The 26,977-nt window shown below is 50.7% G+C and overlaps 1 protein-coding gene across 4 annotated transcripts in view; it reads right to left on the minus strand.

Annotated features, from left to right (window-relative positions):
• Positions 1–26,977, minus strand: part of LOC144170237 ((3R)-3-hydroxyacyl-CoA dehydrogenase-like) — a 52,881-nt gene that overhangs the window by 1,576 nt on the left and 24,328 nt on the right. For all 4 annotated transcript variants that reach the window (XM_077699888.1, XM_077699889.1, XM_077699890.1 and 1 more), the window contains exons 2-4: positions 13,350–13,559; positions 2,532–2,728; positions 1,889–2,046 (exon numbers count right to left, since the gene is read on the minus strand). In XM_077699888.1, coding sequence (XP_077556014.1) covers positions 1,889–2,046; positions 2,532–2,728; positions 13,350–13,527 — 533 coding nt within the window. In that variant the 5' untranslated portion in view covers positions 13,528–13,559. The remainder of the gene's footprint in view (positions 1–1,888; positions 2,047–2,531; positions 2,729–13,349; positions 13,560–26,977) is intronic.

Here is a 26,977-nt window from a genome sequence, read left to right on the forward strand (position 1 = left end):
TGCGTTTCCTTCCGCTCAATATTTGGCTAAACAACGAGGTCTCCTAGGCGACAGTGCACTAAACCTAAGCATCTAATATGGTGTAGTGAATGCGAAAACATAGGGTGTAAGTTCAACTGTAGCACGGCTATTACGGGCGCCGCCATAGCGCCCTGGATCCTTGGTGACAGCTGCGCCGTTCGGTGAGGAAGTGGCGGGACTGAGGTGCTAGGCAAGGCGCGTTCTGAAATAATGTGTCATCACGTAATCAATAATCGTAATCACCCTTTTCCTTACTAGTCTTTTTATTTTCTCCGTTACCCTAGTGTGACCGAAAGCCTCGGCCAGTAACCTTCGTTAGACCTATGCAGGCTTAACATTAGGTATAACAAAATCTTCATATGGCCAAGTTGGTACATTATGTTGGATGGCTAGTATGGCTTTCAAATTACGCTTTCAGATAAAGAATTAGCCTTTTTGCGCATGCGGCGTATTTTGACGTCGCAGTGTTCTGTGCTTGTGCATGCAAGTTGCGTCATTTTCTTCAATAAAAACTAGTTGGATGTTCGCCGTGGTGTTGTGCATGTTTCTTCTTCGCCCCTGTTTGTTTGCGCCGTAGTAATCATCAAGCATAACCTTAGGTAGCTATAACGTTGAGCTTTACGACATAACAAGAATGGCTTGGGGGCTAATCGATGAAGCAGCTCAAAGCATCTTCTTTCTTTCCTTTTTTTCTTTTGTATTTCTTTTCGTCTCATTATTTTCTTTTAATTGAGTCTGCCTAGTAATGTTATGACATGAGTTCCTTCGGTTGTACATCTCTTCTGTTACTTTAGCTCTAGAAGTGTAACTGAAATTTCTGACTATGCAATTTGTCTTTGGCTGTTTTCACTGTATTTTTTTTCATGTGATAATATACCGAGGGTGCCGGCGCAGTATCAACTATGGGACCCTCGTCTGGATATATCTACTCATGTAACCTTCCTCTTTTACAAGAGTCAACAAGCTTGTTCTTCTTCTTCAAAGGTGTTAGCTAGTAGTGAACGTTGACCAGGACAACCGAGAAAAAAAGACCGGATAAAGCGCTGAACTACAATTCTTCACCGCTTGGTCCGGCCTTCCTTCCTTGGTTCTCCTTGTCTACGTGCGCTGTTTACCCCTTGTAAGATACTTTACAACATGTTAAGCAAAGACAAACTCGTTGCACGTAAAGCTAAGGGTATACCGGTTGACGCCGCTAGAGCTGAAAGCTTAAAGTTGGCCCTAACGTCTGGGTCGCATGTAAGCCCGCGTTCGCATCCCCAAGCAAAGCGGACTTTCAGCAAAAAAGGTATTTTACGGCTCGCCTAATTGCTGCTCCTGTGATAGGCCGGCTGAAATTACTCACGTAGGCCTCAGTGTCTCTAACGTATGTGTCCAATTAAGGTAAAGGCCACAACGCATTCACGAGGTCCAATTTTAGTCAGCTAGCGCCATTGACCCGTCCTGACGTTTGGATGCGAATTCGTTTTGCATTCCTGACGACCTGGGATCGATTCCTGCTCAGAGCCAATTTTTGCTTAACTCAGTAATCCATTGTTCTTTCCTGCGTCGGCCGTTTTTATGTGTCATCTTTGGCTAGGGGCGTCGTACTTTCGACCTATTAAATCACATAATATTTCCCCATTAAAGAGAATGTATTTCAATCTCGGAGCAACGATAACGAGAGACGTATGCAACAGTACCGCCGAATGACTCGCAAGTATTCGGCCTTTAAAGCTTATTTTCACGTACTTTATAGATACAGACTTTTATAGTGCGCCGGACACGGGGCGTGTTATTTATAGTAGTGAGTCGGTACTTTGCAAAGCACAATCCCCCTCTTTGTAAAACTTCGACGTCTTTCATGCTTGTTCGCGTATACGTGTACCTGGTGAGCGCCGTCACGGCCGCCTTGGAAGCAGAGTAAGCGACCTCGCCAGGCTGACTAGTCCTGGCTAAAATGCTCGACATGTTCACGATTCTGCCGTCGGTGACCTTGTCCCGCTGCATGCGCTGCGCCGCTGCTTGCATCACCAGGAACGTGCCCTGCGAGAATTGTGACCTTTGCCGTGAAAGTTGTGGTCTCCCATGCTGGCACGAGTATAGCTTCCAAACATCCCGGATCCCCTTCAGCAAGTGTTTGTGAATGGGCATGATCATGATGCAGGAGTGTAGAACCTAGCCTCGTTCTTCAACGTCTACCTGCTCACTGCAATTGGGCTGGAAAGATGGAGGCCGATCAGTCGCCTTCGCCTCCCGAAGTCGGGTGTCGTCCTCTCTGTGCCGTTCCCCGAACGCGATGTCGCGTCGCAATCACTCTCTACAGAGCGCAGTCATAAGAACAGACTGATGCACCGAAAAACCAGGAATTTGCTCTTGAAACGCTTACCCTATGCCGCATGACTTATATGTGAACGCGATGAGACCCCAGCACAGTTTGCGGCTCAACGCCACGTTCAGAAAAGACTACTTTCATACGATTCGTCTAACGTATTCTGCGCTGTTTCAAGCCTTGAAACCAGAGACCTTACGCGGAGGTTGACCTTCATGACGCGGTCAAATTCTTCCACGTCTAGCTCGACGAAGGGTGTCGGAAGTGGCAGTATCCCAGCGCAGTTGACCACGATTGACAGTGGCTCGCCGCTGTGGCTCTGAATGTTGTCGAACACAGTTCGCACCGACTCCGGAGAGCCGACATCGATGTGAATCGCCTGGTGTCCAGGTGGCCCTGCATGGTGGAAAGGAAACCATCCACGTCGTGTACATCATATCCCCATGCTACAACCACGATATATGCTCATTTTATGCGTTGGATTATTAGTAGGATCCGATTGTTTTGGTATGAACAGAAAAAAAAAATACGGTAAAAGTTTCGCTAATATATTTTGTCGCATTCCGTTTTAACCAAAAAGATTTACCATCTCCTCCTAAAGAGAGAAGCGCAAAAGCTATCTCAAACCAGAACTGCGTCAAAAGTGCGCCAAAACCTTCGCTAGAAGTGAGTCCCATGGATCTTAAAACCTTGAAAGACCCAAATTTTAAACGAAGATCGAACCGACGCGAGGATTTTTTGCGCACTAAGTAAATGCATCTACGAACGATCTAAATTATAACGATACGTGGTTTACGAGATAAAGGCCCCCCTTTCAACTCCCCTTTCATCATCATCTAGCGTAGCAAGTTAGCCTGGCTAACATAGCCAGACTTCATTAAAAATCGTTTTCTCTCTTTTCCTCCTCCTTCATGGTCGATGTGTGTGTTGTCTTATCTAGAACAGTTCCTTTTTCGCCATTTTAAAGTAACCGTTTTGACACATGGGAAGCGCGGTTTCACCGTGCACGCTTCGTGTGTCCAGAGATCTTATCAGATCTTTTCGGTCAACCAACCGGTCTACGGGGAAATGCACTAGTTTTTTGACAGGACGCCATCGGTGCCACTAAGAAAGCTTTCGCTTTAAAAAGGACAGTTTGTTCAACCACCCGACACACGGAAAAGAGGATGGATGCGTAAGTCGCCAGTGAGCCACTAGTGAGCTAGAACCTGCCTCATTTCTAAGGTCCATGGTTTGCGTATATCCTTTTTGAAAGCTGTAAGATAATTCAGCATTCTACAAAGATTTGAGGGGGCTGTTGTTCCTACGGTGTATAAGTTGTTATCTGTTCTTTTTGTGGAGGTGTTTTTTGTGGTCTCTAAGTACTGGATCTATGGTATGGGTTGCTGTTACGCACTTTGTGCGCATATTCCCCGAAGTATGACAACAGTGCTTCCTCGTGTTATAAAATCCGGCTCGTGCTCGCACATAGTAACGAAAGAACGAGCTAAATAAAAGGGGTTTATTTCATAAACACAAAAGTGACACGCGAGTAAGCGTATGTATGTATGTATTTATTGTTCATTGGAAAAGGAAGATCCACCAACGGGCGCAAATCGTCTTGCCTAAGGGGCGGACACCGGAACGCCTGCTGGTGTAGGGGAGGGAGATGGGATAGGGAGGAAAGAATACATAGGAATAGGATGATAGCGGAGAAGGTTAAGATTATTATGTATATAACACACTGGGCAAGTTGACAAGGATAAATATAAAACAGATAAAAAAAAATAAAAAAGGAGTTAAACATTGAGGAAATTGGAATTACAGAGAAACACTACACATATAGACAACACATGAAACTACAGAGGACAATGTTTAACACACATGTAAAAGGGGACACACACACACACGCACACACAAGTAGAGAAACTGCTTCAGCAGCAGCACTCCGTTGCAATCTGGGCAGTTAGGCGGAGTTGTAGTGGAGTGCACTGTGCAGCCCCGGGGCCCCCCGGTATGTACCCAGGGCCTCGAGCACTTTGTCTCGCTCCCTAGCACTTCCCGGGAGCCAAAGCAGCTCCTCTAAGCGGCCGCACTCCTTGAAGCACGACCAGCAGCTCTGCCCGCCCTGCCGCAAACTTGGGGCACTCGTAGAGTTCGTGCTGCAGGGACTGCACGGGTGCTCGGCAGTGAGTGCAGGCGAGGCTGGCCACCCGCCCCAGTCGGTGCTTCCGCTCCGCCGTCCACGCGTCCCCCACGCGGAGGCGCAGGATGGCCGAGCGCAGTCGTCGAGGCAGGCGTAAGGCCCGCACAGGCGGCAGGCCCCCTCCGACACGCAGCCGTGGGTCTGGATGCCTGGTACGGAGGTGTCGCTCGCTGGATGAGCAAGCGGGTGTCGTCCGCTGCCGCCTGGGCCACCATGTCCGACGGAGACAGCGCGTGTGCCCCGGCGGCCAGCTCGTCCGCCCACTCGTTGCCATCCAGACAGATGTGGGCGGGGACCCACTGCAGGCAGAGTTGAGTGCCCCGGTCCGCCAGCTGTGCCACCTTCTCCATGATGCCCCGAACCAACAGGGAGTGCGAGTCGCCGTCCCGAAGGCGCACCAGGGCCACCCGGGAGTCGCACAGCAGGGTGCAGCGCTCGGGCAAGGGCTCCATCTCCAGCAGCAGGTCCAGGCCCAGTCCGACCCCCACCAGCTCAGCCGTGGCCGAAGAAGAGGCATAGGGCAGCCGCGCCTGTCGGGTGGCCTATCCCAGCACGGCAGCCGCTGCGGCCGACCCCTGCTGCTGCTACACCGAGCCGTCTGTGTACACTAGGGCGTGGCCGTCTAGGTCATCCCAAACGACGCCCCGAGCCAGCTGCAGTTGCCCGCAGTGGGGCGTCCGCTACTCGCTGCGCAGCCCCAGAATGTCCAGCCGCACGTCGGCTGCCAGAACAGGAGTGGGGCCACCAGGTCCCGCGTCCACGGGGGCCAGCACCTCCTCGTAGAGCACCAGCATGAGCCCCATGCGCGAGTGGTGGTGGCCCCTCAGCCGCTGCAGCAGCGGACCGCACCCCTCGGTGCGCCGCAGCCGGTCAATCTGGCCAAGCGCCTGCAGGTCAGCCGTCATCTCAAGGGTCCACGCCCCCGCCACGGCCAGCGTCTTCTCGCACGGCGAGCTCTGGGGCATGCCGAGGCAAGTGCGGACCCCCTTGCGGTGGTCTCTTTCCAGCTGCCACCAGGTGGGTTTCCGCAGGCTCACCAGCGGGAGCGCGTTCATATGGAGGCCCATCGCCGAGGCACTGTACAGCTGGAGGGCCGTCCGCTGTGAGCAGCCACTGTCCCGGGCCACCATCTTGTGCACTGCCGCGGTGGACAGCTCCGCCCTGTCTCGGAGCTCCTTGGCTGCCTTCCGGAAGTTCAGCCGGTGGTCCAGGGTGATCCCCAGGTAGCGCACCCTGGTCCTCCACTGGAGCTCCTCGCCATCGATGGTCAGGCGCCGGGTCAGGCGCCGTGGATGGCCACGGGCGGCGCCGTCCGGATGCACCAGCATGGCCCCTGTCTTTGTCACCGACAGCTGTAGGCCGACGCCCGCCAGCTTGGCCTGGACTGCATCCATGGCCGCCTGCAGTTGCCGTACAATGGCTGGGGCCTGACCCATGGGCCCCAGCACCCACAGGGTGATGTCATCGGCGTACATCGAAATGTACACTCGGGGGCCCCTTCCTCTGGGCAGGCAGCCTGGCAGGGCTGCCATCACCACGTTGAAGAAGAAGGGGCTGATGACGGAGCCCTGTGGGGTGCCCAAGTCCACCGGCCGGGGGGCCGACAGGGCGTCCCCCACCTGCACCTGCGCCGTGCGGCCCGTCAGGAACGCCTCGACGAAGCCCCGCAGCTTGCCCGCAATGCCAGCCTCCTCCATGGCCAGGGAGATGGCATGACGCTGCAGGTTGTCGAAGGCGCCCTTCACGTCTAGTAACACCAGGGCCGCCACCTGCTTGGAGGCCCTGGCGTGTTCAAGGGCCGCCACGACGTTGGCGATGGGCTCGGTGGCTGCTCGGTGCCTCCGGAAGCCCGTTAGCTGCTCGGGGATGGCCTCTTCCTCCACTGCGATGGCCTTCATACCCCGCAGTGCCACCAGTTCAAGCAGCTTGCAGCCGCAATATGTGAGGGCCACCGGTCGGTACGCTGTGCCGAGGATTCTTACGTGAGTGCTCTTTGAGATGACATCCTTAATAAGTATTTTGGGAGGGATTTTCTTTTTTTTATCTTGGCTGCGTGGTGCCATCACTCGTGTTACCCAAAACCTTGCAGTGGTGACAGAGTCGCGGGAAATTTTAAAAGTAAATAAAAATTACTGCAAATAAATGCTATATACTGGCTTTCATTTCTTACTAGGATGTTCGTTTCCGCTTATAATCTAGACCTAGGTTTTTTAAACACTGTTGATAATCTTCTGGCCCCCTTTTAAGTTGACTGTCACAATGTTGGTGCCGGCACTATAAAAAATATACTAATATATAATATATACTAATATATATTACTAATATACTAATATATAATATATACTATATGGGAGAGCCACTTTGGTGTGATGACGTCATTTACGACCCGGCGGCTGGCGGCGGTCTGCCGAGCATCCCACCACCTACAGAGCGAAGAACGAACATGACTACGCAGTCGCAGCGCCAGCTGAATTCCTGTATCTTTTCTGTCATCTCGGCCGCGATATCATTGTCGCTTTTTCCACATTTCGCTTGCTGGTCGTATTTCATATTTAGGCGAGCCTTCGCATCGGCCTGCCTCAGTGTTAACTTCCGATTTGCAGCGATGACGCTTTTCCGTAGACGCTTGATGAGCACGGCTGATAGCGGACGGCTAGCAGCAACGAAAAAAAAAGAGCCTAATAACAATATCGCGTTAAAAAGGGCCCATAGCCTGAAAAAGCGCCAACATTATTCTGATTTATAAAAAGGAAGATCACAAGGACCTCACGAATTACAGACCCCTCAGCCTAATCAATCTTTTACAAGCTGTTTACCAAAGTTATAGTTAGCCGCAAAGGCGACAGCCTGGATTTCGAACCCAGAGAGCAGGCTCGGTTTAGGAACGGGTACTCAACCATGGATCTCATCCATGTTGTCAAACAACGGATGGAAAAATCTGCCGAATACACTAAACCCCTTTACATGGTATTTATAGACTATGAGAAAGCGTTTGATTCAATTCTCACCGCAGCCGTGCTAGAAGCACCAAAAGACGAAGGAATAGAGGAGACCTACACAAGACTTCTAGAAGACATATATATGAGAAATGCAAGGGTACGACAACCTCCACAAGCAAAGCGACAAATCCCCGATCCGAAAGGGAGATATCATCTGGCCAAAACTATTCACACCATGTATAAAGGGGGCATCTAGAAAGTGACTAGGAAAACACACGATTAAAGGATAATTAGGGAATATTTGAGCCATTTGAGGTTTGCAGACGACATAGTCCTGCTAAGTGAGACTGCAGAGCACGCGCAAAAAATGCTTCAGGAACAAAAGTCAGAAAGCAGCCCGTGGGGATAAAAATAAATATTAATAAATATAAAGTAACGAGGAATAAACATGCCGGAAACGCCCTCTTCACCCTAGAAAACGAAACACTAGAAGTACAAGAATATAACTACCTCGGACAGGTGATTAGTGATGACCCCAACCACGAGGAAGAAATCCGGAGCAAAATAGGTATGGGCTGCGACGCAGTCGGCAAGCAATCCTAAATAACGAAAGGCAAGCGACCTCTATCACTCAAAAGAAAAATATGCTACCAGTGCATACTGCCGGTGTTGTCATATGAAGATAAAACTTGGCACCTTACTAAAGAACTAAAAAGCAAACATAGGTAGGCTCAACGGGTCATGGAAGGAATAACGTTAGGAGTAAAACTTAGGGGCAGGAAACGAGCTTCCTAGATCAGGGAACAAACTCGAGCATCATGATATAGTGCAAATCAAGAAGATGAAATGGTCTCGTGCTGGCCATGTAGCAAAAGAGAGAAAGAGAAAGAGAAAGAGAGAGAGAATCAACTTTTACTGAGTCTTTAGTAAAGGTTAGTGCACGCAGGCACCAGATGGGGTGGAACATTCTTCTCAGGTCCCATATGTGTCCAGCAGCTCATGGCCCCTAGCGCTGGCCATGAAGTGAGACGAAACGACAACGGGTGGACCATTAGGGTAACAGAGCGGTTATCAAGAGGCGGTTATAGAAGAAGAGGAAGGCCAATAATAGCACGATGGAGGGATGAAATAAGGAAGTTCGGAGGCGACGAGTGGACTCGAGCAGCGCAGGAGGTCAATAGGAGAGGCCTTCTTCCTGCAGTAGCCCTGAGTAGGCTGTTGTTGATGACGACGATGTTAATCTTAACGAACGGCTATCATAATAGACAATCTGTTTTCGTTTTCGCCGGATATCGTGAATTTAATGACGCAGTTATAGGCTGATAACGTGATGGCCTACCCTTGCATGGCCTACCCTGGGATGGGATATGGATGGATGGATGGATGGATGGATGGATGGATGGATGGATGGATGGATGGATGGATGGATGGATGGATGGATGGATGGATGGATCGATGGATGGATGGATGGATGGACGGACTGACGGACGGATGGATGGAAGGATGGATGGATGAATGGATGAATGGATAGATAGATAGATAGAGAGAGAGAGAGAGAGAGAGAGAGAGAGAGAGAGAGAGAGAGAGAGAGAGAGAGAGAGAGAGAGAGAGAGAGAGAGAGAGAGAGAGAGAGAGAGAGAGATCTTTAATGAAGTCTGGCGATATTAGCCGGGCTAAAATGCCTAGCTTGCTGCGCCACTCACGCCCATCTGCTCACTGGTTCCTCAAGACCATTGTGTAGCAGGTGCGGAGAGGGCCTATCCGTAGCACACATCCTCACACAATGCAAAGCACTAGACACGACACGACATAAACATTTTCCAGAGCTATACAGATACCATTTTCCGTTACATTCAGCATACTTTCTGGGAGATAACCGCATGTTTTCGGTTAAACGTACTTTTCAATTTCTGACAGAGATTCAGTTTTCAGAACTCATCTCGTATCATGTGTGATCACCAACTGGCCCTATACACCAGCCATCTTCATTGGATTTTGTTTCGCTTCACTTTTGTTTTGTTCGTACTGTAATAATTCAGTATGTGCATTTGCAAGTATATCATAAATAACCATGTCTTTCGCGCTCTTTGCCCTAGCTGGCCTTGCGCCAATAAACACAAATCATCATCAGCTTGCTACGCCAGATGGTGATGTGATAAAGATACTGGGGATGATGATTAAGAAGTTGATGCGCACAGGGGCATTGAATTATTTACAGACATTGGTCTAGACCTGTGAGCTGCAGGTACGTGATCAGAGCTTCTATAGCCCGGCGTAAAGCACGTTTGGGACATGTCCACTGACCTAAAACGTCCTTTAGTTGAATGTCCACGGAAAGCATCCGTCCCAAAGACACTGCAAAGGGCACCTTTTAATTGTGCCCTAAATCGAGCGCATTCACAGAGCAGGTGCTGGAGGTTTTGTTGCACATCGCAGTCTGGGCAGAGCGGCTACGTAGTTCGTTTCAACTTGAAGAGGAAGTTTCGCAGGTAGCGTTTTGAATTTGCAGGTAGAATTTTGAATTTGCAGCTCGGATCGATGAAAGATAGCGGCGCGTAATGACGCGATACGTCATCCCAGGTTGCTCGCTGCATGTTCCATGCCACGCCGATGCGAGGGCAGAGAAATCTTTCCTGGAGAATGGTCTGGATATTTTCTATGCACGATGGCTATCCACAGTGGATGCAGCAATGTCCGCCTTCAAATTGCTAGTTATCCCACAATGGGCAGTAATCCACTGGACTGCTATCTGATGGTGCGCTTGTAGAGCTTGGAAATGTAGGGCGTGTATATCAAACACAAGCTGGTCTTTTGAAAATGACGCTGGACATTGAAGTGCAGCCTTTAAGTCTGTGAAGATAGCCCACTCTCGTGCGGGCTGCTTTATGATGCGAGCGAAATCCACCCGTAGAGCTGCAAGTTCTGTAGCCGAAGTTGACGTTTTGTGGCTGAGCATGACGCTGATTATGGGGCGTGAGGGCGGTATCCACACCCCGATAGTGGATGATGTGAATGACACCGACCATCAGCGTACAGATGAGATCAGTGTACAGATGAGGTATTTGTATTTCCGTGGAATATAGTCCAGAGCGAAGAACGTCAGGGCGGGAGCCGGAACATGCTCCTTTCTAGTGATGCCGGGCACAGTGGTCGTGACTGGTATGGGAAGGAACATTTAGGGAAGTGCTCAGGAAGAGCAGGCTGTTGATATACCTTCGGCAGAAATTTGCGCACTTCTTTTGCCCAGCAATTGTCGCTAAAGGATGGCCCCGCTGTCTTGCCACAATCCGTAGAAGCGTACGGAGCAATTCCTGCGTGCTTAGAGCGAGGGGTAAGAGCCTCCTGCATTCTGTCAGCGTAGAGGTTGTCTTTCAAACACAAATGCAGAAGCGCAGGATGTGTGCGGGCATGCCCTCTAGCGTTAAGCAGGGATGCTGTAACACATCATGCCAACCCAAAGCGCTTCGTATAGCAGGGGAAGAGAGTTGACTGAACAACCGCCGGTGTTGCAGCGGAGAGCATACAGAATATACGGGCGAATGAAGAAATCCTGTCCTTGACGTGGCGAACATGAGGCGACGTGGTGAGATTACTAAATGTTACTTCCAAGAACGTGTGGATCGGAACGTATGGAATTGCGGTCCCTCCAATAGTGAGGCCATATACCGCATAAGGTCCGGCTTCGTAAAGGCTATCGCAGTGCATTTGTTCCCTGAAATTTCTGAATCTACGATTGCCAGAAATGCCGCAATGGAGTCGTTTGCCCGCTGCAGTCTTGACCGTAACACTCGCCTATTGCGACCAGAACTCCATATGCAAATGTCATCGACATACAGAGAGATTTCTACAGACTGTGGCACGCATTTCTCCAGGCCTATTATGACATTTTTCAACAGTGTAGGGCTCAGCGTCCCCGCGCCCCCCCTGGGGAAGCCCTCGGGTCACCTTGTGTAGCGACGAGTCACCGCTGTGTACACATACCACCTATTAGAGAGGTAGTCCGGTAGTCGCTGAAGACTTCAGTGCCGAGCGGATGGTTCCATGCTTCACGTAGTCGTACGCTGACTTGATGTCGAGGAACACGGCAACAGTAATGTTCCGCCGACACTTCGCTTGCCAATGCTTTTCGCAAGGGCGATCACGTTGTCGATGCTGCTACAACCCTTGCGGAAGCCAGACATCCTTGCCGGGTATATATATCTCCGATGGTCAAATCTCAGTCCAAGTGGTACAGCCCCATCTTTTCCATCAATTTTCCGACACAACTCAGGAGCGCTATAGATCGGTAGGACTCGATGGCGGTGGAAACTTTACCTGGCTTTAAGACCGGAACAAGGCGAGTGTGTTTCTACCTTGGCTCTAGACGGCCAGTTTCCCACTAACGATTGAAGGCATGCACGAGGCACCTTTCCCCCTTTTCACCTAGATGCGAGAGGGTTGTGTAGGTGATGTCATCCGGGCAGGGGCAGCTAGATTTCTTGACGGAAGCCAGGGCATCGAGCAACTCGGCCATGGAGAATTACTCGTCCATTGGGGATACCGGGCCTGATCTTACCTCGCTGGTGGGAGAGCGAGGCGGAACAAGAGCTGCTAGCACTGCTGTAATTCTCCTGCAAAAGGCGTCAGCGACTTGGAGGTCACTGGTGTTCGTGATCAGTGAGATGGATTTGAACGGGTGCAGCTGAGTTTATGGGGTCCTCCAACTTCGGAGCAGGTGCCATATTCTGGAGAGTGCCCATATTCTGGAGAGTGACAGGAGGCTAGAAATACCGCCAGCCAGGCCATTGAACCAGGGATTGGTAGGCGCTTTCCAGTGCACAACCATAGTACAAGCATATAAAAAGGGATGCATCACTGAAACAAATACTCGTTTTAAAATATAGGAAAATTTGAAGCGAGAAGTGCAGGCAAAACGTGACACAGGCCCTCCGCTACCAAAAAAAAAACAACAACAACTGGAAAGCTTACACTAAGTCGCGCAAGACTTGAACCATAGCGAAGCTGTGGGATTTCTTTGTACGTGAACAGTGAAGGAACATCACCACACATTACAAGTTTGGAGTTGTTTATTTACATGTTCCGTCGTCGCTCTGCACTGTGCTAGTAGCCATCGTTGTATTAATCGATATCATCGTGTTCCTCGTGGAAACCATTACACGGAGTGGACAAGTGATCTGCCAGCTCATCTTCGCCATTGTAGACTTCCTCCAGTCCCTGCGCGTCAAATCGAGGGAGTGGGACCTGCGAGTTGTCTCGGTAAGGCGTTGCACACTAGAAGCCTGGGGACGCTGTGCGCTCGCCGTGAGGCACGCGCTCACGAGCGCTGGGCATTTTCTCGCTCCTAGTTCGTTAGTTTTTTTTTTTTGTCCTAATGCCAGTGCGCGTGCCGGGGACGCTCGGCGGTCGCCGCAAGGTACGTTCTCACGAGCGCTCGGCATTTTCTTGGTATTTTTAATGCGTTACGCGCCACACATTGCGGTCAGCTATAACGGCACCCCTGTTAAATATTAAAAGCGCAAAAAAGCTGCTTCGCTCCACCAACAGGAGCCGCTCAATTGCAGCGACCGGTTACGGAGTCTGTGCACAGCGAAAGAGCGACCAACTACGCAACGCGACTGAGAAGCGCCCGCATTGGTATATCAACTCACTCAGTGCTTCTTCAGGACAATCTCGTCTTGATAAGGTTTGCCTAATGTTATAAAATTTCCAGAAATGCCTATTGGCTATGCCGCTTGCCGTGTTGTGGGTGTTTGTCCATGCATCATAGAATGGATTTGATTTTCGCAACCGTCCCCTCGCCCCCTGAACCTTACTCTCACTTCGTGGCTTGTCTGGTGTGCTTACTGCCTAATGCGCGAGAAAATCTTGCCACTGAGTACGTATCGTTGCCTACCTTCCAAGGTGGCCGCTGTGACCTTGGCTGCCTCCAAGTCGATGTCCGCCACCAGCACGCGGGCGCCGCGTTGGGCCAGTATCAGGCAGACTTCACACCCGATCCCACTGCCTCCGCCAGTGACCAACGCCAGGCGGCCGTGGAGCTGGCCGGCCGTATTCGACGCTCTCTCGTTCATTGCAGCGAATGAAATCCGCGAGCAACTGTGCGCTGCGAGAAAATGAGTGCACCGAGATAATACAACAAAAACAGTCAGGCGGTGATGTGAACCAGGGCTCCGCGCAATAACAGCAACATGATGACGGTCGCGAGCTCTAGATTGGGTCGTGTTTGGCGGATGTGGAAGGGAAACGGCCACAGAGCAGATGGAAAACACAGGTGCAGGTAATCCAGCAGGGCGTATGTGGCACGCAGGTGTCATGAAGGTGTATTCAAGGCACTGTTTTCGAGCTGGAACTGAACAGCAAAGGAATGAAAAAAAGCGTAATTTTTGAAAGACTGCAGATATATATATATTGTCACGAAGCCAAGGACGACGCAGTTGTCTTGCAGGAGAAACAAGTTTATTGGAGCGAACTTGTGCTCCCCTAACAACTCAAAATAATACAGAGGCGGCGAAGCAGCGGTCAACAAAGTGACTTGCGTCAGCGAGCGTCGCAGAATCGAAAGCTCCGGCGTCCGCACTGCCGGCTTTTTATCTTTCGGCGCGCGTGGTTCTCGAAACGTCGATTCCCATCGAGAACATAGTAGATCCAAGAAGATTATTCTGGGCTGTTCACGTTAGATCGGAATGCTCTCCCTATCACAACATATAACACATGCGACATAGAAAGAAAGAATGGAACACGCGCTTCCCGTGGCGCAGAGATAACACAGACCGGCGCAGCCGGGCGGTAAAAGCAAGACACAAATAAACAAACCCAATGTATGGTTCGCGGCACTACCCCCCCCCCCCCCTCTAAAAGTGCATCGACCCGATGCTAACAAAAGCGACAGTCCGAACAAATAAAAATAAAAGTTCGTCATCGTCCGTAAAAAGGTTTTAAGCGAACCACGTGGACGACTTCAGGCCGCGTGTGTCGTGATGTGCCGGAGTCACCATCGGGGATCACTTCGTAGGTAAGTTGGCCAACACGTCGTAGAATCTGATAGGGTCCGAAATACCGTCGCAGGAGCTTCTCACTGAGTCCGCGTCGTCGGATGGGAGTCCAAACCCACACACGATCCCCTGGTTGGTACTCGGCGTCTCGGCGTCGGAGGTTGTAGCGGCCCGCATCCACCAGCTGCTGGTCCGTTATACGAACTCGAGCGAGCTGGCGGGCCTCCTCCGCACGTTGAAGATATCCGTGGACGTCGGCGTTGAGGTCGTCGTCTTCTACGTGCGGAGCATGGCGTCGAGCATCGTAGTCGGCCTTCTACCGTAGACAAGCTCGAACGGCGTCAGCTGCGTCGTCTCCTGGATAGCCGTGTTGTACGCAAACGTGACATACGGGAGCACTTCATACCAAGTCTTATGTTCAACGTCAACGTACATTGACAGCATATCTGCGATTGTCTTGTTCAGACGTTCTGTTAGTCCGTTCGTTTGGGGGTGGTACGCCGTCGTTTTTCGGTGATCCGTGTTGCTGTAGCGTAATACTCCTTGCATCAGCTCCGCAGTAAATGCCGTTCCGCGGTCGGTGATTAGGACTTCCGGGCTCCATGTCGCAGCACAACTTGGCTTATAAAGAACTTCGACACTTCTTGTGCAGTCCCCCTCGGAAGAGCGGCGGTCTCTGCGTAGCTCGTCATGTAGTCTGTCGCTACGACAATCCACTTGTTATGTGATCGTGACGTAGGGAACGGGCCTAAAAGGTCCATTCCAATCTGTTGAAATGGTCTCGATGGGACGGCGATCGGTTGCAGAAGTCCGGCGGGTCTTCTCGGCGGCGTTTTTCGTCGCTGGCAGTCACGGCAGCTCCGGACGTAGTGGGTGACGTCAGAGGTAAGGCCGGACCAGTAGTACCTCGCCTTGATTTTTCCAATAGTGCGGGCTGCGCCGAGATGTCCGGAAGACGGGTCGTCGTGGCACGCTTCCAAAATTTCGTCACGAAGGTCCGCGGGGATGACGAGAAGGTAATTCGCTCTTGTTCCGGGGCTGAAATTCTTCTTCACGAGGACGGAGTTTCTCAGGCTGAATGATGGTAAGCTGCGTTCGAAGGTCCTAGGAACGGACAGTTGCATCCCTCGAGGTACTCGATTATGACGCGTAAGTCGGGGTCGGCACGCTGCTGGGCGGCTAGGTCGCTCTCCTTCACGATCCCGAAGAACGCGCTGTCTTCATCAGAGTCTTGTGGTGGTGGGTCGACGGGGGCGCAGGACAGGCAGTCGGCGTCGGAGTGTTTCCTGCCGGATTTATAAACGACTATAACGTCGAACTCCTGCAGGCGCAAGCTCCACCGCCCAAGGCGGCCAGAGGGATCCTTCAAATTGGCGAGCCAACACAGCGCATGGTAGCCACCCTAGCATGGTGGTCTGTTACAACCTTGAATGGCCTTCCATACACGTATGGACGAAATTTTGAAATCGCCCATATAATAGCCAGGCACTCTTTCTCAGAGGCAGAATAGTTTTTCTCCTCCTTCGACAGGCCACGGCTGGCATAGGCGATTACCCTTTCGCAGCCGCTTTGCTTTTGGACAAGAACGGCACCCAAGCCTATATCACTGGCGTCCGTGTGCATTTCCGTTTCGGCAATTTCGTCGAAATGAGCGAGCACGGGCGGGCTTTGCAGGCGTTTTTGCAGCTCGCAGAATGCTTTTTCTTGGTCGTTTTCCCAGCTGAAAGGGGTGCTATCTTTGGTCAAGCGCGTGAGTGGCTCTGCAATGCGTGCGAAGTTTGCGACGAAGCGTCGGTACTATGCGCACAGCCCGAGAAATCTTCGCACGCCCTTCTTGTCTTTCGGCCTTGGGAAGTTCGCAATGGCTGAAGTTTTTGCCGGGTCAGGTAGGACTCCCGCGGCGTTGACGACGTGGCCCAAGAACTTGAGTTCCCCATATGCGAAACGGCACTTTTCAGGCTTCAGCGTCAACCCCGACGTACGAATGGCCTCGAGTACAGACTCCATCCTTGCAAGGTGTTCGTCGAAAGTCCGGGCGAATACCACTACGTCGTCGAGGTATACGAGGCAGGTGTGCCACTTAAGGCCAGCTAGCACAGTGTCCATGACTCTTTGAAACGTCGCTGGTGCTGTACACAGCCAAAACGGCATCACCTTGAACTCGTATTGGCCGTCCGGGGTTATAAATGCAGTCTTCTCTCGGTCTCTCTCGTCCACTTCAATTTGCCAGTAGCCGGTCTTCAGGTCCATCGATGAGAAGTACTTCGCGTGGCAGAGGTGGTCGAGGGTGTCGTCGATTCGGGGGAGGGGGTACACGTCCTTTTTCGTGATTTTGTTCAGTCGCCGGTAGTCAACGCAAAACCTTAATGTGCCGTCTTTTTTCTTAACGAGTACGACGGGCGCAGCCCAGGGGCTTTTCGATGGCTGTATAATGTCGTCGCTGAGCATGTCGTCGACTTGAGTCCGGATGGCTTCCCGTTCGTGTGAAGAGACGCGGTACGGTGACTGTCGGGTAGGTCGGGCTCCTTCTTCGGTTATTATTCGGTGCTTCGCTAGAGGGGTCTGACGTAGTTTTGCGCTCGACGAAAAACATTCGCTATAGCGACGCAGGAAAGCCAATAACTTGTTCCGTTGTTCTTGCGGTAGCGCCGGATTCACGTCGAAGGGCTGCGGGAGCTTGAAGGTTTCTATGGGTGTGCGTTCAAAGTCGGCGACCGCGATCACGTCACTTGCTTCTTGGGTTTCTTCGAGGAATGCAATTGCCGCGCCCTTGTTGAAATGCTGGTACTCCTCGGTGAAATTAGTAACCAAAATGTGAGATTGGTGTTCCTTGAAGCGCGCAATGCCTCTTGCGACAGACACACCACGGTCGAGAAGCACCCTTTGATCAGTGTCTACGATAGCGTCGACGTCAGGAGCAGCATCTTCACAGTAGACTGCGACCATCAAGCTTGTGCGGGGTGGCAGGGTGACATGGTCATCAACAATCCTTACAGCAGCACGTCGTTCGGGGTTCGGTTCGGGCGTCATGAAGTGATGGGGGGAAAAGTTATTGACTTAGTCTGCAGATCGATTATTGCACCGTTGTCCGGTACGTTGTGCCGTCTATGGTGACGCGCGATGTGCACGTTCCACTTGGCGTAACGAGGTGGCCTCCTGCTGTGCGTATGCGCGGACCGTCCCATCTGGTCATAACTTTCTTCAGTTTAGACGCAAATGGTCCGCTCATTACCGAATAGTCAGCTCCTGTGTCTACGAAGGCGACTACGTCAAAGCCGGCGATGGACACCTTGACGTCAGATGCAGTCTTCCTCGAGTTCCGGGTTCGTCGGGGCGTCGTATCTCTGCTTGTACGTGTTGACGATCGGGCACTGTGCATCGTCGTTGTCGTTGTCTTCTCAACGGACGTCTCGGTCAGGTCGGGTACGCGTCGCGCCGTGTGGTTATCGTCGTGTTCAGGAGTCACGTCAGGGTTAGGTCGGGTCGTCGGGATGAGGGCATGTCGTAAGTCACTGTCTTCGGCGAATCGTTGCGTCGTTGGAGGGTTTTCGATTTTTCGCCGTTGTGCAACTTCACCTCCAGAAGTTGCCGCCTTTAGTTTCCCCCGCGTGGGCTGGGAGACCTTCCACGTGCGAAGTCAGCACTGCTACGGCGGTCCGGCGACTGGTACGGGTAGGGCGACGGCGAACGGTTGAAACGGGCGGGTCCACGGCTGGTGTTCGACAGGTATTCTTCAATCTCAGATTGGTGCTGGCCGGGTCGGGGGCGTGGTGCGTCGACGGAGAAACCACGTAGTCCGAGTCTCTTGTATAGGCAGCGACGGTAGATGTGGTCGGCCTCTCCGCAGTGGTAGCACAGAGGACGATTATCCGGTGTTCGCCATACGTCAGTCTTCCTCGGCGTCTGGGTTCGTGCTACAGGGGGTCGGGCGGGCGACAGTGGGCGGCGGTAGGGCGGGGTCTCTTGACGACGTGCCTCTTGACGTGTTGGAGCAGGGCGGGGTCGATGAACAGCCGCGGAGTACGTCATAGCTTGGGGCTCGCAGTGTACTTCGGTCTCCACAGAAGTTCCCAAAGCGTTTTGAACTTCTTCCCGGATCACGTCAGTTAGGCAAGCGACTTGGGGTTGCGGCGTCGTCGGGAAAAGTTTCCGCAGCTCCTCTCTCACTACAGCGCGGATGGTCTCGCGTAAGCTATCAGCCGGAATCCGCATGTTGTCGACGTAGTTCGCACTGGCCGCGCCAACAAAGTTCCGGTCATACTGCTTAGCACGCATTTCGAGAGCCTTCTCAATCGTGCTGGCTTCGGTCACGAATTCAGCGATGGTTTTGGGCGGGTTGCGGACAAGTCCAGAAAACAGCTCCTCCTTCACACCGCGCATCAAAAAGCGCTTTTCTTCCGTCATTTCGGGGTCCGCGCGGCGAAATAGTTGCTTCATCTCCTCCACGAAGATCACGACCCCTTCGTTGGGGTGTTGTGTCCGAGTTTCAAGCAAAAGCGCAGCTCGCTCTTTTCTCACAACGGTAGTGAATGTCTTAAGGAACTCCCTTTTGAATTGAGTCCAGTCGGTCAAAGAACTCTCATGGTTCTCGAACCAAGTTCGAGCAGCATCTTCTAAGTAAAAGAAGACATGCCGGAAAGTTTCTTCGTCGTCCCACCTGTTGAAGATGCGGACGCGCTCCAGCTTCTCCAACCATTCTTCGGGGTCATCAGCGGGGGCTCCACGGAACGATGGCGGTTCCCGGGGCTGCTGCAGGACGATGGGCGACGTTGTTTCTTGCACCATGGTGCTGGTTGCAGCGTTCCTTCTCTTGGGCCCTTCTGGCATGAGACCGAACTCGGGTAGCAATCCTTGCAGTCGGCGGCTTTCTCTGGTTGGGCTAGCTTGGCGGCTTCCAGATGTCGTAGAGAGCATAAAGGGTGAGTACCCAGCACCTCCACCAGATGTCACGAAGCCAAGGACGACGCAGTTGTCTTGCAGGAGAAACAAGTTTATTGGAGCGAACTTGTGCTCCCCTAACAACTCAAAATAATACAGAGGCGGCGAAGCAGCTGTCAACAAAGTGCACGTCTTGCGTCGGCGAGCGTCGCAGAATCGAATACCCCGGCGTCTGTTCTGCCGGCCTTTTATCTTTCGGCGCGCGTGGTTCTCGAAACGTCGATTCCCATCGAGAACATAGTAGATCCAAGAAGATTATTCTGGGCTGTTCACGTTAGATCGGAATGCTCTCCCTATCACAACAGATAACACATGCGGCCCAGAAAGAAAGAATGGAACACGCGCTTCCCGCGGCGCAGAGATAACACAGACCGGCGCAGCCGGGTGGTAAAAGCAAAACACAAATAAACAAACCCAATGTATGGTTCGCGGCAATATATATATATATATATATATATATATATATAGAGAGAGAGAGAGAGAGAGAGAGAGAGAGAGATATAGTCTGGAATGATAACAACTCACACAGAGCGCGAAAAAAATGAGTTTACTGACGTTTCAGGAAGAGGACTTCCTTTCTTCAGAACACTGAAGAAAGAAAGTCCTCTTCCTGAAACGTCAGTAAACTTATTTCTATTTTCTACACGTCTTTTCTCTTGTGTCTCTGCCTCTACTAACCTTATATATATATATATATATATATATATATATATATATATATATATATATATATATATATATATATATATATACAGAAAGACATGCCGGCAGTCTACAACGGCAAAGGAGGCATAGGGGAATGGTTAGACTATTTTTTGACCGTTAGTGAAGTTACATTTTTTTTATTAATATACGTAGAAAGGAAGAAATAAAAACACGCGCCCAGAGTGGGGACCGAACCCACGCCTTTTGATTAGATCCCGAATGCCTTACCAATTCGGCTATCTGGGCGACTGTGTTCTCCTTCACTTTCTGGGGTATTTATATTTACTACAACTGTATCTGACGCTTGAGGGTGGTAGCCAGCGCCACTCAGACTATATGGGGAGAAGGGGACCTTCTTTTCGAACCCCGGGGCGTGACTCGAACGTCTACAGCCTGTCATGAGCTGGTAACTGGCGGGAATACCCTCTTATGCTACCTTGGCATCAAGGCTGCCAGAAGGGCGTGGGTTCTTTCCCCACTCTAAGCGCGTGTTCTTCTTTCTTTCTTTCTACGTAAATTATTAAAAAAATTTAACTCGCTGTAGCGACGCAGCAAAGCCAATAATTTGTTCCGTTGTTCTTGCGGTAGCGCCGGATTCACGTCGAAGGGGTGCGGAAGCTTGAAGGTGTCATCCGGTGTGCGTTCGAAGTCGGCGACCGCGATCACGTCACTTGCTTCTCGCGTTTCTTCGAGGAACGCAATTGCAGCTCCCTTGTTTAAATGCTGGTACTCTTAGGTGAAATTAGTGACCAAAACGCTAGATCGGCGTTGCTTAAAGTTCGCAATGCCTCTTGCGACGGAGACACCGCGGTCGAGAAGCAACCTTCGATCACTCTCTACGATAGCGTCGATGTCAGAAGCAGGATCCTCACAGTAGACGGCGATCATCAAGCTTGCGCGGGGTGACAGGGTGATGTGATCGTCGGCGATCCTGACAGCAGCACGGTGATTTGGGTTCGGCTGCGGCGTCGTGGAGTGATCGGAGGAAAAAGTTATCGACTTGGTCTGCAGATCAATTATTGCGCCGTGGTCCGTCAAAAAGTCCATTCCGAGAATTACGTCGCGGGAGCAGTTAGGCAAAATAACGAACTCAGCAGGGTACGTGGTGCCGCGTATGGTGACGCGTGATGTGCACGTTCCACTTGGCGTTACGAGATGGCCTCGTGCTGTGCGTATATGCGGACCGTCCCATGTTGTCGTAACTTTCTTCAGCTTCGACGCGAATGAGCCGCTCATTACCGAGTAGTCGGCTCCCGTGTCGATGAGGGCGACTACCTCAAAGCCGTCGATGGACAACTGGACGTCGGACGCTGCTTTCCTGGAGTTCTTGGTGCGTCGGGGCTTTGTATCTCGGCTTGTACGTGTTGACGGTCGGGCACCATGCGTCGTCATTCTCGTCATCTTCTCAGCGGCAGGCTCTCTCGTTTCGGGTACGCGTCGCGTCGTGTCGTCGTCGGGTTCGGGAGTCACGTCCGGGTTAGAGGAGTCGTTGGGCAGCAGGTACGGTGTTCGGTGCGGCCATGCGTCGTTGGAGGGCTTTCGTTTTTTCGCCGGTCTGCAACTTCACCTCCAGAAGTTGCTGCTTTTAGTTTCCCCCGCGTGGGCTGGGGGACCTTCCACGGGCGACGTCAGCGTTGCTACGGCGGTTCGGCGATTGGTATGGGTAGGGCGACGGCGAACGGTTGAAACGCGCTGGGCCACGGCTCGTCGATCTCACGTGGTCGTTGGCCAGGGAGAGGGCGAGGTGCGTCGACGGAGAAACCACGAAGTCCGAGTCTCTTGTATGGGCAGCGACGGTAGATGTGGTCGGCCTCTCCGCAGTGGTAGCACAGCGGGCGATTATCGGGCGTTGGCCACACGTCGGTCTTCCTTGGCGTCTGGTATTGGTTTACAGGGCGTCGGGCGGGTGGCATTGGACGGCGGTATGGCTGGGCCTCTTGACGACGGGTTGGAGCAGGGCGGGGTTGACGAAGAGCTGCGGAGTAGGTCATCGCTTGGGGCTGACGGGGTGCTTCTGAAGGCATAGAAGTTCCCAGCGCCTGTTGAACCTCTTCATGGATGACGTCAGTCAAAGAAGCCACTTGAGGTTGCGGCGTTGTTGGAAAAAGCTTCTGAAGCTCCTCCTTGACCACTGCTCGAATGGTCTCGCGCAATGTATCGGAGCTTCCAGTTGCGGCACCGATGGTCTCCGAGAATAGCGCGTTGACGGGGCGGTCGTATTGCCTCGTTCGAATTTCTAGCGTCTTCTCCATCGCGGCCGCCTCAGAAGCGAATTCAGCCACCGTCTTCGGCGGGTTACGGACTAGACAAGCAAAAAGCTCTTGCTGCACTCCTCGCATTAGAAATCTGAGCTTCTTTTCTTCGGTCATTTCGGGGTCCGCACGGCGAAAAAGTCGCTTCATCTCCTCAACGAAGATCACGACACCTTCGTTGGGGTGTTGCGTTCGAGTTTCAAGCAAAAGCGCAGCTCGCTCTTTTCTCACAACCGTAGTGAAGGTCTTAAGGAACTCCCTTTTGAATTGAGTCCAGTCGGTCAAAGAACTCTCATGGTTCTCGAACCAAGTTCGAGCAGCATCTTCTAAGTAAAAGAAGACATGCCGGAAAGTTTCTTCGTCGTCCCACCTGTTGAAGATGCGGACGCGCTCCAGCTTCTCCAACCATTCTTCGGGGTCTTCAGCGGGGGCTCCCCGGAACGATGGCGGCTCCCGGGGCTGCTGCAGGACGATTGGCGACGTTGTTTCTTGCACCATGGTGTTGGTTGCAGCGTTCCTTTTCTTGGGCCCTTCTGGCATCAAACCGAACTCGGGTAGCAATCCTTGCAGTCCGCGGCTTTCTCTGGTTGGGCTGGCTTGGTGGCTTCCAGATGTCGTAGGGAGCATAAAGGGTGAGTACCCAGCACCTCTACCAGATGTCACGAAGCCAAGGACGACGCAGTTGTCTTGCAGGAGAAACAAGTTTATTGGAGCGAACTTGTGCTCCCCTAACAACTCAAAAGAATACAGAGGCGGCGAAGCAGCGGTCAACAAAGTGCACGTCTTGCGTCGGCGAGCGTCGCAGAATCGAATACCCCGGCGTCTGTTCTGCCGGCTTTTAACTTTCGGCGCGCGTGGTTCGAGAAACGTCGATTCACATCCAGAACATTGTAGATCACAGACGATTATTCTGGGCTAGCGACGTTAGGGCGAAACAGTTTGCTTATCTAAATGTGATAGCACGTGCGGCATAAAAATAAAGAATGGAAGACGCGCTTTGCTTGGAACGCAGATAACATAGCCGGGCGTGGCCCGGCATTAAAAACATACAATAAATAAGCAAGCCCATACATGGTTCGCTGCAATATTCGTGCTAGTACCAAGGGCTTGCACATTATGGAAAAACAAAACAAAACTGTGACGCACGTACGAGAACAAATTTCTAGTGATCTAGGAAACGAATGACACTTCGTAACCGGTCATCAATGGCAGTATGATTTCGCACACAGCATAATGTAAACAAACTGACAAACGAAAGAACAAACAAAAAATACGCGCGTACAAAACGCCGGACATGGGGAACCATATCTGTGAACAAAAATAGCTTACGAAGTTGCATTGTAGCAATGTAGCATACGGAAAAAATAACTTATTGACAAGGCTAAACCGACTAGTGCTTGGAAAGTGTAATGGTGGGATACAGCATACGGAAAAGTAACCTGTTGACAACGATTAACCATCCAACGTTTGAGAAGTGATAGGATGTGATACGTGCCGCTACAAGGTCTAGGCTTGAAGGCACGACAGCCTTCCCGGAGACTCATTGATACCCCTTGTGGGAGTGTTGTATTTGTGGATCAGATATGATTCGCAGGCTTCCCTGTCGCAATGGCTTTTAAATCCCGATTGGAGCACCATGGCCGTAAATTGGTCGAACGACTGTTTCAAAGAGTTGATGTGTTTTGAAAGGAAGAGATGAGGTTTTGTTTTTGCATCGGACCTTCGATTATTGATGCGAGTTCTAAAAGAATTTTCAGTCTGTGGAATGTATTGCACACCACAAGCACCACATTCTAGGAGGTAAACTATATTTGCAGTGTCACAATTAAACTTGCCCCTGATCTGCATGAAAAAGTCAGATTCCCTGTTCTGAGCGTTTGTTGTTGGTGACATCATCAGACACAATTTGCACCGGGGTTTCCACACGGTTTGGAACCTGTGAAACTAGTTTCTTTTGATCGAGTCTCTGATGTTTCTTGCTCGGCGATACACCACGCGTGGTGGGTCTGGGATGATGTACTTCATTCTTTCACTCTGGATCAAGATGTTGTGGTGTCTCCTAGAAATTTCATTGACGTTTGGGCCAGATGCCTAATATGTCAAAATCAAATTAGTTTGGGACCTCCAAGCGGAGGTTTTATTGCCACTAATAAGTCTAGAACGGTCCTGTTCTGATGCCTTCCTGATTCAATCTTCAATGAGGGGTCGTGGGTATTTTTGTTGTGCGAGGTCAATGCGGAGCTGATCCCAATTTGAAGTCCAGTCATTTTGGTTAGAGCAAATTCTTCGGAAGCGTAGGGCTTGGCTGTATGGAATGGCCGTTTTGCAGTGTCTCACGTGGCTGCTGTGAAAGTTCCAGTATTGGTGTCGGCCGGGAAGTTTTCTGCACACCGAAGTAGCCAGTCGGTGTCCATCAGTTGTTATTTGCGCGTTAAGAAATTTTATTGTAGAAGTTGAATACTCATGTGAGAATGATATGTCACTGTGAGCATTGTTAAAATCGGAAATGAATTAATTCAGGGTTTCCTCACCATGAGACTAAACCAAGAAAATCTCATCGATGTACCGCTTGTAAAACAGTGGTTTTAAAGGGAATATCCCCAGGAAAAGGATGCCCATGAATATGTTGGCGTAATTTTGACCTATTTTCGTCCCCATAGATGTGCCACACTTACTTGGACGTAGTGCTGGTATTGAATTCAAAATTGTTTAATTCAAGTATTAAAGTTAATAGTTTGGCCAAAGTGTTGCTGTCAAGAGGTTTGTCACCTTCCGAATTTTCGTAGGCTCTTATGACGGATTCGATACCACCGGCGTAAGGTAAGTTTGTATAAAAAGAGGCTACGTACGTTACAAGGAAGGAGTTGTTCGGTATCGTGAGGTCTTTTATTTCACTTAGGAAATGATTAGTATCCTTTATTTACGAACTAAATGTGGAAAGGAATTTTCATAATATTGTCAACATAGCTAGAAATGTTCTCGGTCACGGTTCCTATGCCAGAGACTATGGGCCTGCCCGGATTGTTCAATTTGTGAATTTTGGGACGGAGATAAAAACGTCCTGGCGTGCAGTGCAATGGAATAAGAGCTCGCGCAGTTTTTTTGTCTATCAGTTTTTCATCCCTAAGTTCAATTATGGTAGTGCGGACTCGTTCTTTGTATTCTAATGCCGGATCGGCCGCAAGGGGCTGATAGAAAGACGTGTCACCTAATTGGCTCTGCGCTTGAGTGTTATAATCCGTTTGGTTCATAACAAGAATGGCTCCTCCTTTATCAGCGGGCTTTATTATTATAATTATAATATAATTATATTATAATAATTATAAATTATTCAATATATCATAAATGAATATATCATTAATGTTAACAACTAAGAGAATTTTCTTATGCTGCTTCAGCGTACGCAGGTGTACCTCATTCTTAAAGGAGCCATGAAGAGAAAATACAACTTCGTTTAATTTAAAAGAACTAGGATTCAGTATCTCACTCAGCTCCACTACAGCCGCAAAAGATGTTTTTAACGCAAAAAAAGCAAGAAGTAGTTAAAAACTTTCAAATTTTGCGCCACACTGACGTGTTATGAGCAAGAATGACGTCATACGGGCCAACAATAAAACGTAATTTTCAGTGCGTTAACTGCACGTTAGCATTCAAGTGATGCGGTCAAATGGAACTAGAGGCCCCAGTACAGACGTCCAGTCATGTGTCGTGGCGACAGGTCAGTTAGGCGGCCACCAATCGCACAAACAAGGTTCCGTGACGTCATAGAAAAGTTGCGGGAAATTGGCTAGGGGGTCGCGACTGCTTCACACGTTTTCTATGATATCTTGTTATTTGTTCGAAGATTGCGATGATATTGGTATCATTGTTATCGGGACTAAGCAGTCTTTCTAATAAACCCTACTTGTATTTTGTCTTTATGGCTCCTTTAAAGGGACACTAAAAAGATATGTAAACATTGCGGCATTACTAGCGCAAATTGTAGTCCGGAGTCCCCAGGCCATGTTTCGACCACTCTGGGCGCGTTTACGCGATTTTATTTAGTAGAAAAATTGATTCGAAAATGCTGTCCTCCTCTCTTTACGCTCGCCCATTTTCTGTGGCGTTTTCGTGTGACGTCGGGAGGAGCCGAGCTCTGCGCTACTGCACGGCTCCCCGGCCTTCAGACAGAGTCAGTCGGCCCAGCGTTTCGTCCGCCGGCCGCCGACGGGTCGTCGCAATTCGTTCGCTCAGTTGAAACGAAGCCAGGACACGTTTGTGAATGGAAGAATGTGCCTTTCTTTACTTGGTTAGTTTGTACACTGTATCTAGCTCCAAGTCAAGGTCGCTTCACACAAGCGCTGCACAAGCGCACATGCGACGCTTCGCTGACTGGTACGCCAGTAGGGAAATACAAGGCCTCTCTAAGGCGGGAGAAGAGTCAGCGAAGTCAATATAGGTACTAAGGAAATAAAATCAACTGACATTTTTACCGTACAGCGTAAAACTAGGGTGCGGGAAGCACTTTTTCGCGCTGGGCGAACAAGCACAGCGGCCGGCAGCACGACTACGCATCTGCGATCGCTTTTCCGTCTAAGAAATGCAAGTGCTAGACGTGAGATATTGTGGAAACTTGGGGGATGCTTACTGCACGA

This window comes from Haemaphysalis longicornis, unplaced genomic scaffold (assembly GCF_048455015.1).
Source record: "Haemaphysalis longicornis isolate Haplotype H1 unplaced genomic scaffold, Haemaphysalis longicornis Haplotype H1 scaffold_2, whole genome shotgun sequence".
Taxonomy (NCBI): domain Eukaryota; kingdom Metazoa; phylum Arthropoda; class Arachnida; order Ixodida; family Ixodidae; genus Haemaphysalis; species Haemaphysalis longicornis.